Here is a 13,478-nt window from a genome sequence, read left to right on the forward strand (position 1 = left end):
TAATGGAAATCAAGCCTACCTTCAAGTCAGCCCAGTTACCTCTGTGAAATAGTATCACTTTCCTGCTTTTAAATAGTTGTAAGAATTGCCTTATAGAACTCACCCCTAAATAATGCCTTCATATCTATTATCTTAAATAGGGAACTATTTGGTGGGGAGGGATGGTTGGTCAATCCTTCCTTGCTTTGCAGATGATTTTGTTCACCAGTGTTTTATGTTTAAGGCATTAGTTAAGTATTTATCCCATTTAGTTCTTTTGAAAAGGCTTATTATAGTGCAGCACAAAATTCATTAATATTAATAAAGGCATTTGCCTTTATCATTCCTTGTTACTAAGACACCAGCACTGTCAAAATGGATGCTGGCCTTTTGGGTAATACTTTCAATCATTTATCTATGTACTGGCTAGCAGAATTTCAAAAGCTTTGCTGAAAAATATTCAACCTATTATAATGTAAGTCAAGAGTCTTAAGCAATGTAGTTTTGTATTAAATTTCATTATGCAAAACATGCATGCAGAAAGCTGGCACCTTTTAAACGGGAACGAAAACTAGAACCGGAAAATGAAAGGAAATACAAATATTCATCTCTAGCCAGAATATTAATGTATCAGGAAACAAAAAAGATAATGAGTTGGAGGAAAGAAGGGAATCAGTATAATTCACCATGCTGTCATATGACTTTCTTTGAGGACAAGCCAGGAATGTATTCCATTTTGAACATGTTGTTTGTGTTTTGTTAAGTGCATATTTTTAAAATCAATATTTCTTGTTCCCAAACTACGTTTGAATGTTCCTTTCATTTCTGATAAAAGTATTTTCGGGAGTGTGATTGGGGTGTTTTCGTGTTAAACGGTGTTATTTTTATGAGTCTTTTCAAGTGTGACAAAATTGTGCTTGATATTCCAACATGATTCATCTCAAAATTACTGTTAGAACTAAAAAATATTTTAGTGTTTGTTTCCACAATTATTTTTCTGGATGCGTCTGCATCTTTATGCATCTCATACTTGTATATATACCCATAGTTCATTGTATAATAGTCACTACCGCATAATAGTCGCACTCCTATTTTTTGGGTGCCAAAAATTCTATTTTTGTTTTCCTTGCATAATACTTACACCCTCATTTTGTGCTGACTTTTCTTTCCTTTCTCTGAAGGCAAGGCAGTTTAGAAACTATAAAACCGAGGTCTCTGGAGTTGCACTCTTCCCTTCTCCCTCCTTCTTCCAAGGTAAGGCAGTTTACAAAACCTGGTGTTCTTTGGAGAAAGGAGGAAAAAGGGAAGATCTGAGTTCCAGAGACTTCAATTTCAGATTTTATAAACCGCCTTGCCTTGGAGGAAGAAGGAAGGAGAGAACAATGGAGCTTCAGAGAGCTCCATTTTATAGTTCTTAAACTGCCTTGCCTTCTGAGAAGGAAGCAAGAAAGGGAGGGAAAACCAGCCCCAAATGACTTTGCAGTTTAAAAAAACAAGCAGGAATTAAGTGATTCTTTGAGATTGGGTTATCCATCATCTTTCTCCCCTTTAGGAGGTCAGGCATTTTTACCCAACAGAAACTGAAGAATAAAGGCAGATTTATTCCCTTCAGAGTAGTCGCATCCCCTTTAAAGGGTGGGGGCACTATTGTGCAATGAAATACGCTACTTTCTGGGAGGTTGAATATACGGCTGAAATACCTGCATTATGAGTTTGCCTTGGTCAGAGCTCAGTTACCTATATAAACTGACCTACTGTATATACTTGCATTTATCCACTTTATGTACAAGTTGTAGATAATTTTGGGAGGCAGAATTATGAATTGTGGTATGACCTGTGCATACGTCTAGGGCCTTTCCATAAAGAGGGGAAAGAACCAAAGCCACCTCATAGGTACTGCCATTTGGTGATATATGTATTGCTGATACATGTGAACATGGTCAGTACGGACAGTGATTTCTATGATAACTGTCTTCACTTTGCAAACTCTGGATCTTGAAATGTTTTATTTGGTTATCATACTGTATGATACATTTCTGTTATTTTAAACTTTGAACTTCCTGGTCTTCTTTGAGTCAAAGGGTGGAGAGAGGAAGCTCCTTAGTTAGCAAATGCCAATTATAGTGGTATATTCCTACCTATTGTGATTCCATCCTGTGGAATCCTAGGATTTGTAAAAGTGGGAAGGCATCCATACTGTGTTTTGGGAAGGGAAACTTCTGCCTCATTCTGTCACATGGACATTGCACCTCGGGCCAAATGACTTTCCAGTATCAGGATGCTGCTGCTGCTTTCAGAAACCACAGTGACTAGAGGTGTCTTTGCACATTTCTCTGGATATTGGATTAATGATGGTGAACTATGACCAGAAGAGTTCAGTTCCAGTCCCCATTGAGCCAACGAACTCAGTGTCCTTTGAGCAGTTCTTCTCTGTCAGCTTTTCTCAAAGGGTTTTTATAAAGATATATAAGCAGGGAAGAGGAGTTCCTTTAGCTCAGTGGAGGAAAGATAGAATTTAAAGGTATCTAATACATAAAAATAATGTTCCAGATTTTTTTGTGTGCTTTGTAGAAGCAGCTGGCACAGGTGAAAAATGGTCAATCAAAGCAAACAATAAAATCATTTATTTCTATCATAGACCAGCACAGGAAATAAAAATCACAGTTTCATATGAACTTGGTACATTTAGTACATTCAAAATATAAATATAAATACTGAAGCCCAATAGGGGTGAGGGAGCGGAAGGGGAAATAGGGTAAAAACATACAATGTACAGGTCTATCAGCAACTTATAGACTCAAGGAAGATGATTACTGGATACATAGTTAACTTTTGGGTACATCTGATATTGTCTTTTCACCTGTCCTTTTCACGAACTAATCAATTAAAATATTTATATTCTGCCCTAAATTTGAAGATCTTAGGATAGCTTACAATGGTGTAAAAATAAAATAAATACGGAAGAGTTTAAAAACAGTACCAATAACTTAAATATACTAAAAGCATATTAAAAATACTACAAGCAAGATCGAGGGAACCCATAGTCCCACTCTATTCCGCTTTGGTCAGACCTCACCTGGAATATTATGTCCAGTTCTGGCCACTGCAATTCATAAAGGATATTGAGAAGCTGGAACGTGTCCAGAGGACAGCGACTAAAATGATTAAATGTTTGGAGGCCAAGCCCTATGAGAAGCAGCTGAACGAGCTGGGTCCATTTAGCTTGGAGGAAAGAAGGTTGAGAGCAGTCAGGAACGCTATGTTTAAGTATCTGAAAGGGTGTGACCTTGAGGAGGGAGCAAGCTTTTTTCTGCTGCTCCAGAGACTAGGGCACAGGGCAATGAATTCAAATTGTAGGGGGAAAGATTTTACCTAAATATTAGGAAGAGAACTTCTTGATGGTACGAGCTGTTCAGCAGTGGAATATGCTGCCCTGAAATCCAGTGGTGTCTCCTTCTCTAAAGGTTTTTATGCAAATGCTGGGTGGCCATCTGTCAGGGATGCTTACATTCTGTGTTCCTGCATGGCAAGGGATTGGGCCTTGTAGTCTTTTCCAGCTACATGATTCTTTGATTCTAAGCTATTTACTACCTAAAACAAGATATCAATGGTTCGCTTCTAGGTTAGTCATTTACTTAACCGACTGGGTATACTGCTACATATGTTTTAGAGGCATGTATTGGCCTCGGATTTTTCTCCATGAGATTTAAGCAATTGTTCCAGGATCTTAAAAAAAAATCATGAACATTGAGGGACGATATCATATAGGATGCTTGGAGACAACAAACAAAACAGAACAGAAAAACCAAAGTAGATTCAACATTTTCCCCCTTGGCAAGTGGACTTTCCTATTACATAATCGAAAATTAAAAATTCAGTGGTGACACAAAATGCAATATAAGTGTTTTTATGCTGCAGTAGTCTGCATTATATAGCACTTTCAGTATATTCTTTATTTACTTAATACATTTATGTTCCTCATTTTCTGCTAAAGACCTGAAGGTGGTTATTTCTATTCTATTTTATCACAAGTATAAATCCTTTTAAATTGTTTTGTTTTAGATTGATTGCACTTCAGCTTTTTTATTTTTGTAGATTATATCTTAAATTATTTTAAGATGGTTGAAATTTTAATGCTATTTAATGTTAACAGTATTTCTACGAGATAGATTAGACTGGAATGAAATTCATCACCAAGCATAACCCTTTTTCTCCCCGGTCACACTGTACACATTATATCACACAGCCTCCTTCAACTATTAATGCTTATAAGTGAAGTTATAAATTTCCCCAAAAGTATACAGCAGAACAGCAAAACATTGGGCAAAAACCTGTTGGTTACTCCCAGCTAGATTAGGCCTATTTAATAAACTGTTGCTGAGTGAGTCAACAGATAGGTTAGTCTTATGGATTCAGTGGGTTAATCAGAAATCACAATCGGATTTTGGACAAATATACTAAATAAGCAAGAAGAGATCAGAACTGTAAATGGAGATTTAACATGTCTCCTCGATCTTCGTATTGCACATACAAGAAAATGGAATTTCTTTCATTTCTGTATTACAAAATTCACTTTCCCAATTAAGTGCTTACTATTGCTCCCTATAGAACACCATAGAGATATAACTCAAGATGATTATTAAAAGGCCCATGATGAAATCAGGATACCTGTGACTACATAGTCATGCTGTAAATAATGGAAAAACTTCATGTGGTTTTTTTTGTTTGCTTGCTTGTTTTTGACTTGTGTAACAAGTGTTCTTCAGGAAAAATGATGTCTGGTGCTAATACTCAATTTCTTTTTTAGGCATTCCAACTTCCTATAATTATTGGAGTGTTTGAGTGGAGGGAAGTAAATAAAAATATCAAAGAAACAGTGGGGGGAAAGAGTTTCTAAAGGTTTCTTGTACTTCTAAATAAAGGTTTTTTATAGTGCAACCTCCTTGCCTCATTCATGTAATTTCTGGTTATCCAAATATATTTTCTCTTTGTTACTCTCCAGTGAAGACCCCCCATTAAAATTCTGTAAAGGAAGCAGGGTAATTGAATAATAAACGCTTCATCTGGAAGTAACCCATATCTTTAGAGGCAGAGGTTTGAACTACTTATGTTTGGAATTGTGGTCACACTGATGCTAAATTCTGAGAGAAAAACAAAAACCCACAATCTAAAAAAGGCAAGCTTCATGATTTTTGTATCAGAAGATTCCCTTCCAAAGAGCATCCATTAACACAAGAGTCAGCATGAGAAAAGTACACTTAACATAACTTAACCAAGGATCTCCCAGTACTGATGTGTGATGGCCAGGTCATCTTTGTGTTTCATCACCATTCTTTAAAAGGCTCTGTGTCTGAGCCAGAGAATATATAGAAGCATGTGGCTGTACAATTCTTTATTTGGAAGGCCTATCAAAGCCCACCCAGCAGCATACTTTGCAGACCTCTGATATGACCACCATCTAATATCAGTTAGTTTCGGAATTGGATAGTAAACCAATTGTTTTGTCTTAGTACATCATAGCTGTTATATAACATGATACCTATTCCCTACTGAGGGAGTAACTCTATATGTACTCAACTAAAGATGTGTTCAGTATTTCTAATTGTGAAATTAATGAGGCCACCCTGTCACTTTTAATTACAACCTCTCCGTTTTGGTGGAGATAAAGCACCACTGCAGACCTTCAATAGAAGGATATTAGAAATATTGACTTTGTATTTACAATGTTGTTGTTGCTGCTGCTGTTGCTGTACATGTCACTTTTGTAAATGAACAACAAAACAGTGCCCTGCCCTCGGGATTACAATCTAATTAAGATATGAAACAAAAAGAAAAGGGGATGGTAGTGTGGGGGATTATGTCTAGTAGATACTATGTCTTCTTCTCTCTCCCAAGGCCAGGGCAATGGCAGTTGGAATGCATTTCATCTCCTTCTGATCCTAGGCATGATGGGGTTGCTCCTGCCTCTTCTTTTCTACTTTCAAGCCCATGACAGAGGCAATTGGGATAGAATTCTTGAGTACAGTTCATATTATTATATTATTATATTATTATGAAGGGAATTTGCATCCTTTTCTGTGGAAGGATGTAATTGGTAGAGATAAAAATGTTGGAAGCTGTCTTATAACAGGTCAACCTTTCCTCATCCACACAAATATTGCCTACTTCAGATGGCAACTGTTCAGAATTTTTTGTAGAGATCTTTCATATCTTCCCATTATCTTACCCTTTTAACTGAAGATGCCACTGAAGAACCTCAGATTTGAGCCTTATCACTGAAAGATTGTGCCTCAGCTTAGAAGCCTTAGTGGCTTCAACAATCAATCTTTTAAGATGCTAGAGATTACCTTATACAGTCAGACCATCGATCAATCTAGCTTACACCATCACTAACAGATGTGCTTTAAATGGAACCCAAGTTTAATTATACTGTGCGGTTTTAATTAATAGTTTTTTTAGTTGTATAGTGTTTTTTTAAATGACCTAAGTTGCTTTGAAGTCCATGCTAGGATGAAGGAAGGAGATAGTTGGTTGGATGGATAGATAGAGAGAGAGAGAGTAGGCACAGGTAGTTCTAAATTCTGCTGGAAAGCTTTTAAAAGAAGATGCAAGGGGTTGTATTGTGACTTTTCCCAGTTGGACTCTTCATAAAAACAGTAGAGATGTAAATATTTGTAAATTCTGTTCGAAATGGCAACAATAAGCAATTTAACCATCTCCTCCTCTAAATAAGTTTTCATGAATTATTCGCAATTTGGGGTATATTTTTCAAAAAGACCAAGCTTGGGGTTTTTTTTTTTAACAGACATCAGCATTTTCTGTGCAGAAAATCATGTTCTGTACAAATAGTGTATATACTCATATATAGGTTGATCTCATGTATAAGTCGAGGGAAGTTTCAGAGACTAATATTACAGATTTAGATGTGACCCATGGATACGTTAAGGGTCATTTGGTAGAAAGGGGAACACATCACCTCAAGGACCTAGTTGTCCCTGACTGCTAGCATTTTCTACACCCACACATGAAAAAACCCAGTAGAGGTGTTGTGACAGGAAGAGCAGAGAAAGCCTGTGTTTCTTTTAGGTTTCCTGGGATGGAGCAAGCTCTCAGCTTTACCACTACACCGAAGGAGATGGTTCCATTTATGATAATAATAATAATAATAATAATAATAATTATTATTATTATTATCATAAATGGAACCATCTCCTTCGGTGTAGTGGTAAAGCTGAGAGCTTGCTCCATCCCAGGAAACCTAAAAGAAACACATAATAATAATAATAATAATAATAATAATAATAATAACAACAACAACAACAACAACACTTTATTTGTACCCCGCTACCATCTCCCAAATGGACTCGGTGCGGTTTACATGAGGCCGAGCCCAAATACAACAATACAAGCAATAATAACAACAATACAAGCAATTAAAATAAAACATGGACAATACAGTAATGCTACATTACAATAATGCAATGAAACATCTGAACCTTTCCGTGTTAGGAAGAATCTCAGCTATTAAAATGTCAATATTACCGAAGCTTCTTTTCCTATTTCAAGTTATCCCAATAATTAGAAACCAACAAGTAATTAAAAACTGGAACAAAGAGATTTCTAAATTCGTGTGGCGTGGGAAAAAACCAAGAATAAAATACACAAGCTTGATTGAAAACAAGGAACAAGGTGGACTGGGACTTCCTGACTTACAAACTTATCACGACGCCTGCGGCTTGATCTGGGTAAAGGAATGGGCTAATATTAATAAGCCAAAAAGTTTAGCATTGGAAGGGCACGACCTACGCAGCGGTTGGCACGCGTACCTATGGTACAACAAGAAGAAAATAGAAAAAAACTTCGGCAACCACTTCGTTAGGTCGTCGCTTTTAAAAATCTGGGAAAAGTACAAAAACAAATTCTACCAAAAGACACCTCTATGGATCTCCCCATTGGAGGCAATCCAAAGAAGAGAGCTGGGATGGGGAAAATGGCCCAGATATAAAGACATCTTAAAGAAAGACAGAGATGGATTCAAGCTTAAAACATTAGAAGAAATAAAAGTCACATATGGCGAAGTTACATGGTTCCAACATAGACAACTAACAGAAGCATACAACAAAGACAAAAAAGAAGGATTCGATGACAGAGAGAAACAATGGGAAAGAATTATGGCAACAGAGAAAAAAGGAATCACAAAACTATATAAAATATTATTAAGGTGGAAAACAGAAAGAAATAGTATAGAGAGCTACATCGCAAAGTGGACAGGCAATCTGGGACATACCATTGACACAGCAGAATGGGAAAAGGTTTGGAAGACTAAACTGAAATGGACCAACTACTATAGCCTAAGGGAGAACTGGATAAAGATGATGTTTCAATGGTACTTAACGCCAAATAAACTAGCCAAGTATTGTAAAAACGTAGACGAAAAATGTTGGAAGTGCAAGGAGAAGAAGGGCACCTTCCTACATCTCTGGTGGACGTGTGAGAAGGTTAAAAAGTTTTGGACGGAGATACATCAAACAACAACTAGAATACTGGATCTACAAATAGAAAAGAAAGCAGAATACTATCTATTAGGAATCATGGACTTTGAGATAGATAAAAATAAAGACAGCCTCTTATTCCACATGGCTACTGCAGCAAGATTAGTATTAGCAAATAAATGGAAAAACGAGGAAATTCCAAAGCTAGACGATTGGAAACTAAAGCTTATGGACATAATGAACATGGACACATTGACGCAACATATAAGAACAAAGCAAACTGCAAGAGAAAATAAAACCGACTGGTCTCCAATCAGAAACTATCTAGAAGGGAATTAAGAACGCAAACGAAGTTTAGGGGGGAAAACAAAAGAAAATTAGAAGACAAATAAAGAAGAAAACACCTGCACTAACTAACCATGGGGGACACAATGAGTAAATAAGAAGAGTTAATAAATACTAACACACTCCACGCCCCACACCCCATACCACGTGCACTCCCCCCCTTCCATTTCTTCCCCGAGAAATAAGGACTGCCCTATCCCCTCCAACTACCCTTACCCCCCCCAGTAGATAGGTACCCCCTCTTCCCTACCCCCACCATTTTCCCTCCCTTCCCCTAGATTTTAAGATACAACCGATACGTCAATGATCAACATCTGATTGATGTACCGTCACTAAAAATAAAAAGCACTTAAAAAAAAACAATAATGCAACATTAACAATAAGACCACACAATTAAAAACTATGGGAAGGCCAAATGTAAAATTAAAATTGAAAATCATGCTGGAACGTGGGCAAAAAAGTGATAGGGCGTTTGTGGAAAACATACAAGCAGACCTAAAAAATGTAAAATAAGAGTTAAGATACAATATTTATTGATCATATATTTATATATTTATATAACCTAGATATTTTGAGTCAGTATTTTGACTAAAATTTCAAGATTTAGACATGGGCACATACAGTAATATTTATGTGCAGAAAATGCAGGGGCTTTTAAAAAATACCGTGTGTATGTTTTTGTCACAGAAACTACAAGAATCTTGTCTGTCCAGTATTCTCCTCATCACGATTTCTTGACACCCCTTGAGACGTAAATATTTTGCCCATTCCTAATTTATAATGCCTTGCAGAATCATGACTCTCCTTTTGGCCTCCACATTTTGTTGAGTTACTGCCAGGATAGATCAGTCCTGCTTCTCCATACTGTGACTCTTACCGCGTTCATCTATGGCAACACTTCCTTATTCTTTGACTTCCTTCTTCCCAGAGTCAGAAAAATAATAGCATTCTGAGACTCAGCCACTGAACTACCCTGAGAAAGGGTAATAGTGAGTAAATGCTGACTAAGTGAGATGAGTAAAACTTGAAACTACCCTCCAAATGCTCTTGGCTGCTGTGTCAAATCTTGGCTTGGTGGATATTGGATGCCAGCCAACTCATCAGCTTGCAAATAAGTTGGGTGCCTTTGGAAAATGGAAGCATTCACAAAAGGTTACATGTGATTGACCTAAGTTTGTTACCAAGCTGAATCTAGTCCATAAATATCATCCATAGGTTAAATTGAAGTAGATAATCAGGGCACTTGGTAGTGTTCCAAAAGTATTAGAGGAAATGCCTCCAGTGGCATTTTCACATATTTGCTCCTTTTACTGAAATTCTCGTTCTTCTTGGGGGTAAGTGCTTGTTTGCATAACACAAATGTAGTTTCTTCTGGCAGAATTATAATGTTTCCTCCTCATTTGCCACAGAGAATTAAAAGGGCAAAACTGCTTGAAATGTATGGGGTGATCCCTGCTGTGTGTATGTGAATGCTGTAGTGATGCACATAGTACCACCTAGTGATTGCATCCAAACATCGCAAGAATTACACAGACAATATTAGAAACAACAGTCCAAAGCAGGATGGGAAAAGAAAAAGAATTTACTTAAGGGGAAGAGGTACATTTGAACATGCAGCTTCCCCATCAACAGCCAGAGAGGAACAATCATTGCAAGAAAGAGAGAGATTTTTCCCCCTTAGTGACTCTTTTTTTTAATTGATTTTTTAATTGGGAGGAAGCCATTCTGGGAGAAATGCAGCATACATAACAATATCATAATCACAAACCAGGAACGGAGGGGAAAGGGCACAAATAATAATAATTACTCTGTATTATATATTTTTATTTCACCCTTTTTCCCAAGGAGCTCAGGATGATATCTAGGTTTTCCTTCTCTGAACTATCTACCTTTTATCCTTACATGAGAAGTTATTGCCTAAATCAGTAGCATCTAGCCTTTGGTCTTCCAGGTGTCTGGGACTCCTGGCCATCTTGTCAAATAATTAGCTGGGAGCTGAAGTCCAAAACACCTGGATGACCAAAGGTTGGACACCACTGGCCTAAATCCTCATGGTTAGAGTACAGTTGACTGATTAAATAAATTACATGATGTAACAAAATTTGGGGGGGGAAATCTGTTCCTGGTTTGAAACTGTTATTTCCTGTTTAATTGCGTGGTATTTACTTTGAAAATAGCTGTTATACTTTTCCCATGTTTTATGATTGAATTAATTAGGAAATGTCATTTATAACTCAGGAACAAACATCATGTTACATAGTGTTCTCAAATAGTGTGTCAACACATAGGTCATTCTCTTGTGAGTCTGGTTTAGTTGGGGCTAAGAGTCAGATTGACTGTCCTAAGATCATCATGTGACCTTCGGAATAACTGCATATTTGAACCAAAGGCTTCCTGTCCCACATCTGGCACTTCAGGGCATAAGAAATGGCCAACTCTCTTTCTTGTTCCTCAGCAGCCTGTAGTCAGAAGCTTGACACTCACTCTCTGAAGGGGAACTAAAGCATTTTCATATGAATGTCAACATAACATTCAACTCATTGTTTACAATTTCTGTAATTACTTCCAAAACATAATAGATGTTTTGAACACGTTGGCAGAAGATTGAACGGAATAGCACATTAAAACCTAAGTTGCTTCAGATTTATTTCCTGTTTAGTAGAAGGAATCATTTGTTGGTTCATCCCGTTGAAATCAAATGAAAGATTTCCTTTTAAGCTTAACGGGGAAAGTTGTGGTGGTACATTTCCAAATAGAAAGGATCTGCAAGAAATACTTCACAGATGTCTAAATTGAGTAAAGCATCTTTGCACTGTTTACATTCTACTGATGTCTCCACTGAATGTTACTAAGTTTGATTATGTGTACGGATCAGGTCAGATTATAGTGTTTTTAAAAGCTCTTTTGAATATATGGGGTGTATCTCTATGGAAGGGCAGAACCTTATAGGACTTGGGTTAATATTGGGGGAAAAGAAGGGGTAGAAATTTAAAATATATATATAAATGCAGATCAGCATGCATTTTCAATAGCCCATTTTCAAGTGTTGCTTTTTTCCCCTCTTCAGGACATTTATTCAGAACAGCTGGGGATCTGCCGTGTAACCTGTCCACAGTGTCGAGTGCCTTCCCAATGGTCAGCCACCCAGTCTTTGGTCTACACACAGCCAGCTCAGGGCATACAGAATTTGGTGGCTTGGGGACACTTGGTACACCCACAGCCTTAGCAGCACATCCCCAACTAGCACCTTTTCCAGGTAACATTCATTTCTAGAAACACTCACTCAACAACGCAGCCATGAATGTTCCTAAATACAGATAGGCACAAATTTTATATATTTCATTGTTGAGTGGAGAGGTCCAGCTTTTCCCATTAACAACCATAATAGGAAGAACATGTCAGTGTTCAGGATGTTTGTGATTATCATTTATTAAGGCTTCAGTCTTATACATCATTATGGAGAGATATGTTTCATTAAACTCAAAAGGACTTTCAGTAGATATATGGTATAAATAATTTTACTGTAATGACTTTATAGTAAGTCTCCAGCCTTGGTACATGTGTAAATTATTGGATGAAATTAAGTTTTTTAGACAATTAATTTTCAGATGTTCATATATAAATTAATGAAGTATTAATCCCAGAATATGTGTGTTTCAAAATTCCAGTTATATTGCCAGTAAATTTTTTAAACATTATTTTAATGCCTAAGTACAGTTAAACAAATTGAGGTCCCTATGACTTAAGACATTGTTCCTTAATATTTTTAGCTGCAGTATGCAGTTATCTGAACTCGACGGAATTTGCTTTCAAAATTAGTGTAAGAATTCACTGTAGTGAAAATACACAAGGGACCTCATCACACTAGAGAATGAATCCACTTAAAATCCGGATTCTTCCTCTTGCAGAATTCTGGGGTTTGTAGTTTAGGGAGGAGCCTTTAACAGCCTCACTAAACTACAAACCCCAGAATTCTGCAGGAGGCAGAAACCAAATTTAAAGTGGATTCATTCTCCAGTGTGATGAAGTAGTAGGACTCTCGCCCACATGGTTTAGAGCCAGATGTGAAAATGTGATAATAAGAGTAAAAAGGAAGCAATAAAGAAATGAACATCATTATGCTTTGGCAGTCTCATGATACATCATTATTCTTCCAGGAATGGGTAATCATGATAGAAAGCTAATATTGTAAAATAAATGCAAGTTGGTTGCCAACGGAAACTTGTTTTCTACCACGCTCATGAAAACAACATCAGTTACAATAATAACATGCCAATAAAATTCATAAATAGACTGTAGACTTCCTAATAGTTAGCTTTTCAAGATTGTACCAAAGGAGCAGTGAATGGGAGTGGATTTTTTTTTTTTTTTGCATCCTTGATATTCTTAACTACACCCCTTTGGATTCAATGATTTCCGACCAACTGTGTGCTGAATTGTGCTATAAGTCTCATTTTAATGATTGTGCTTATTTGGCAAATTGCTGGCAAAACATTTGAGAGATTGCTATAGTGTGTCTTATTTATTTGTGGCTTATATTTAAGTTATGAATAATTTCAGATAAAATGGAAGCTCAGGGTTCTATTTTGATGTGGACAGTTAGGAATCACTACAGTGGATGTGCAGAGTGAAAATAAAAAGTGTTTTTAATTGTAGTTATCC

At 36.9% G+C, this 13,478-nt stretch overlaps 1 protein-coding gene across 20 annotated transcripts in view; it reads left to right on the forward strand.

The window, feature by feature from the left end:
• Nucleotides 1-13,478, forward strand: part of BAZ2B (bromodomain adjacent to zinc finger domain 2B) — a 248,607-nt gene that overhangs the window by 157,148 nt on the left and 77,981 nt on the right. For 18 of the 20 annotated variants that reach the window (XM_060777651.2, XM_060777489.2, XM_060777576.2 and 15 more), the window contains one exon: nucleotides 11,884-12,072. The exons of the other annotated variants lie outside the window; for them this stretch is intronic. In XM_060777651.2, coding sequence (XP_060633634.2) covers nucleotides 11,884-12,072 — 189 coding nt within the window. The remainder of the gene's footprint in view (nucleotides 1-11,883; nucleotides 12,073-13,478) is intronic. 20 annotated transcript variants of the gene reach the window in all.

This window comes from Anolis sagrei, chromosome 1 (assembly GCF_037176765.1).
Source record: "Anolis sagrei isolate rAnoSag1 chromosome 1, rAnoSag1.mat, whole genome shotgun sequence".
Classification (NCBI taxonomy): domain Eukaryota; kingdom Metazoa; phylum Chordata; class Lepidosauria; order Squamata; family Dactyloidae; genus Anolis; species Anolis sagrei.